The sequence below is a fragment of the Elephas maximus genome, chromosome 10 (assembly GCF_024166365.1).
Source record: "Elephas maximus indicus isolate mEleMax1 chromosome 10, mEleMax1 primary haplotype, whole genome shotgun sequence".
In the NCBI taxonomy this organism is placed as follows: domain Eukaryota; kingdom Metazoa; phylum Chordata; class Mammalia; order Proboscidea; family Elephantidae; genus Elephas; species Elephas maximus.
In genome coordinates, this window is record NC_064828.1 from 27,461,368 (window position 1) to 27,462,834 (window position 1,467).

At 38.0% G+C, this 1,467-nt stretch overlaps 1 protein-coding gene across 1 annotated transcript; it reads left to right on the forward strand.

Moving 5' to 3' along the window:
* Positions 1–321: 321 nt before the first annotated feature.
* Positions 322–1,260, forward strand: LOC126084095 (olfactory receptor 4K13-like). Its single transcript, XM_049898329.1, has one exon. It carries the CDS (start codon positions 322–324, stop codon positions 1,258–1,260), a length of 939 nt encoding a protein of 312 aa, XP_049754286.1.
* The last annotated feature ends 207 nt before the right edge of the window (positions 1,261–1,467 follow it).

The window sequence follows — 1,467 nt, forward strand, 5'->3', positions numbered from 1 at the left end:
GTGAGAACTTTCACACCCTGTGACCAACTGAGATAGATATACACCTCTCTCAAGATTAGTACATATAAGTGTTGCATATCAACAGTTTCAATTTTCTTCAAACATATTCACTTCTGGTGGATATTCTTCATAATCCCTATTAAGAAATTATCACTTTAAAAAAAATTTGGATTAAGTATTGTTCAATAATTTTTTTTTCCACATTATAGTGGATTTCAGAAAGTAGAGTTAATTAAATGTGCATTTTTCTCTCAACTTCATCTTACAAATTTTAATCTATTTTAATTTTATTTTAGGTAACATATGTCAACAGGCAAACACATGGAAAGACGAAATCACTCCACAGTGTCTGAGTTTCTTTTGCTGGGACTCACAGAGTCTCATGAGTTACAGATATTCTTTTTCTTATTTTTTTCCATTATTTACATAGCCATTGTGTTAGGCAACCTTACCATTATCTTTGTAGTGAAATTGGACCCTCAGTTGCACTCTCCCATGTACTTTCTACTGGCCAACCTCTCCTTTATTGATATGTCCCTGGCCTCCCTTGCTGCTCCCAAGATGCTCGTTGACTTACTTAGCGAACATAAGTCTATCTCTTACGAAGGCTGCATGAGCCAGATGTTTTTCGGTCACCTTTTAGGTGGAAGTGAGATGATGTTGCTCGTAGCCATGGCAATTGATAGATATGTGGCCATATGCAAGCCCCTCCTTTACAAAACTATCATGAGCCATAGTGCTTGCATCAGGCTTGCACTTCTCTCCTGGACCACTGGTTTTGTGCACACCATGAGCCAAATGATTTTCACAGTGACCTTGCCGTTCTGTGGCCCCAATGTCGTGGACAGTTTCTCTTGTGATCTCCCTCGGGTCATCAAACTTGCCTGCACTGATACTTACGTCTTGGAGCTGTTGGTCATCGCAGACAGTGGAGTACTCTCTTTGTTCTGTTTCATCTTTCTGCTCATCTCCTATAGCATCATTCTGTTTAATGTCCAGCATCGCTCCTCCAGTGGGTCTTCCAAGGCCTTGTCCACTCTTTCAGCCCACATCACAGTGGTGGTACTGTTTTTTGGACCTTGTGTCTTTATCTACGTGTGGCCATTCAACAGTATCTCCATAGATAAGATCCTCTCTGTGTTTTATACAATTTTTACACCTCTTTTAAATCCAATCATCTATACATTCAGGAATAAAGACATGAGGAATTCAATAAAAAAGTTAAGGAACAAGCATGTGAGTTCCAGATCAACCTTTTAACTGAGATATTATAATCATCAAAGATGGATTCTTCATCATTATAAATATCAAAAGACATTAAAGTTAAGGGTTTTGTGCCAAACAAACAGAAGTCAAACTTTGGTTAATGAAAACCCCTCCCTACACAAGTACATATGCAATAGAACATCTTGGGTTGTGCATCCAAAACAAACTATTCAAATGTAATATTATTCACTTATGTTGTAA

Bases quoted from the DNA above. Each gene is read 5' to 3' on its own strand.
- LOC126084095 (XM_049898329.1), top strand. From the start codon at position 322: ATGGAAAGACGAAATCACTCCACAGTGTCTGAGTTTCTTTTGCTGGGA.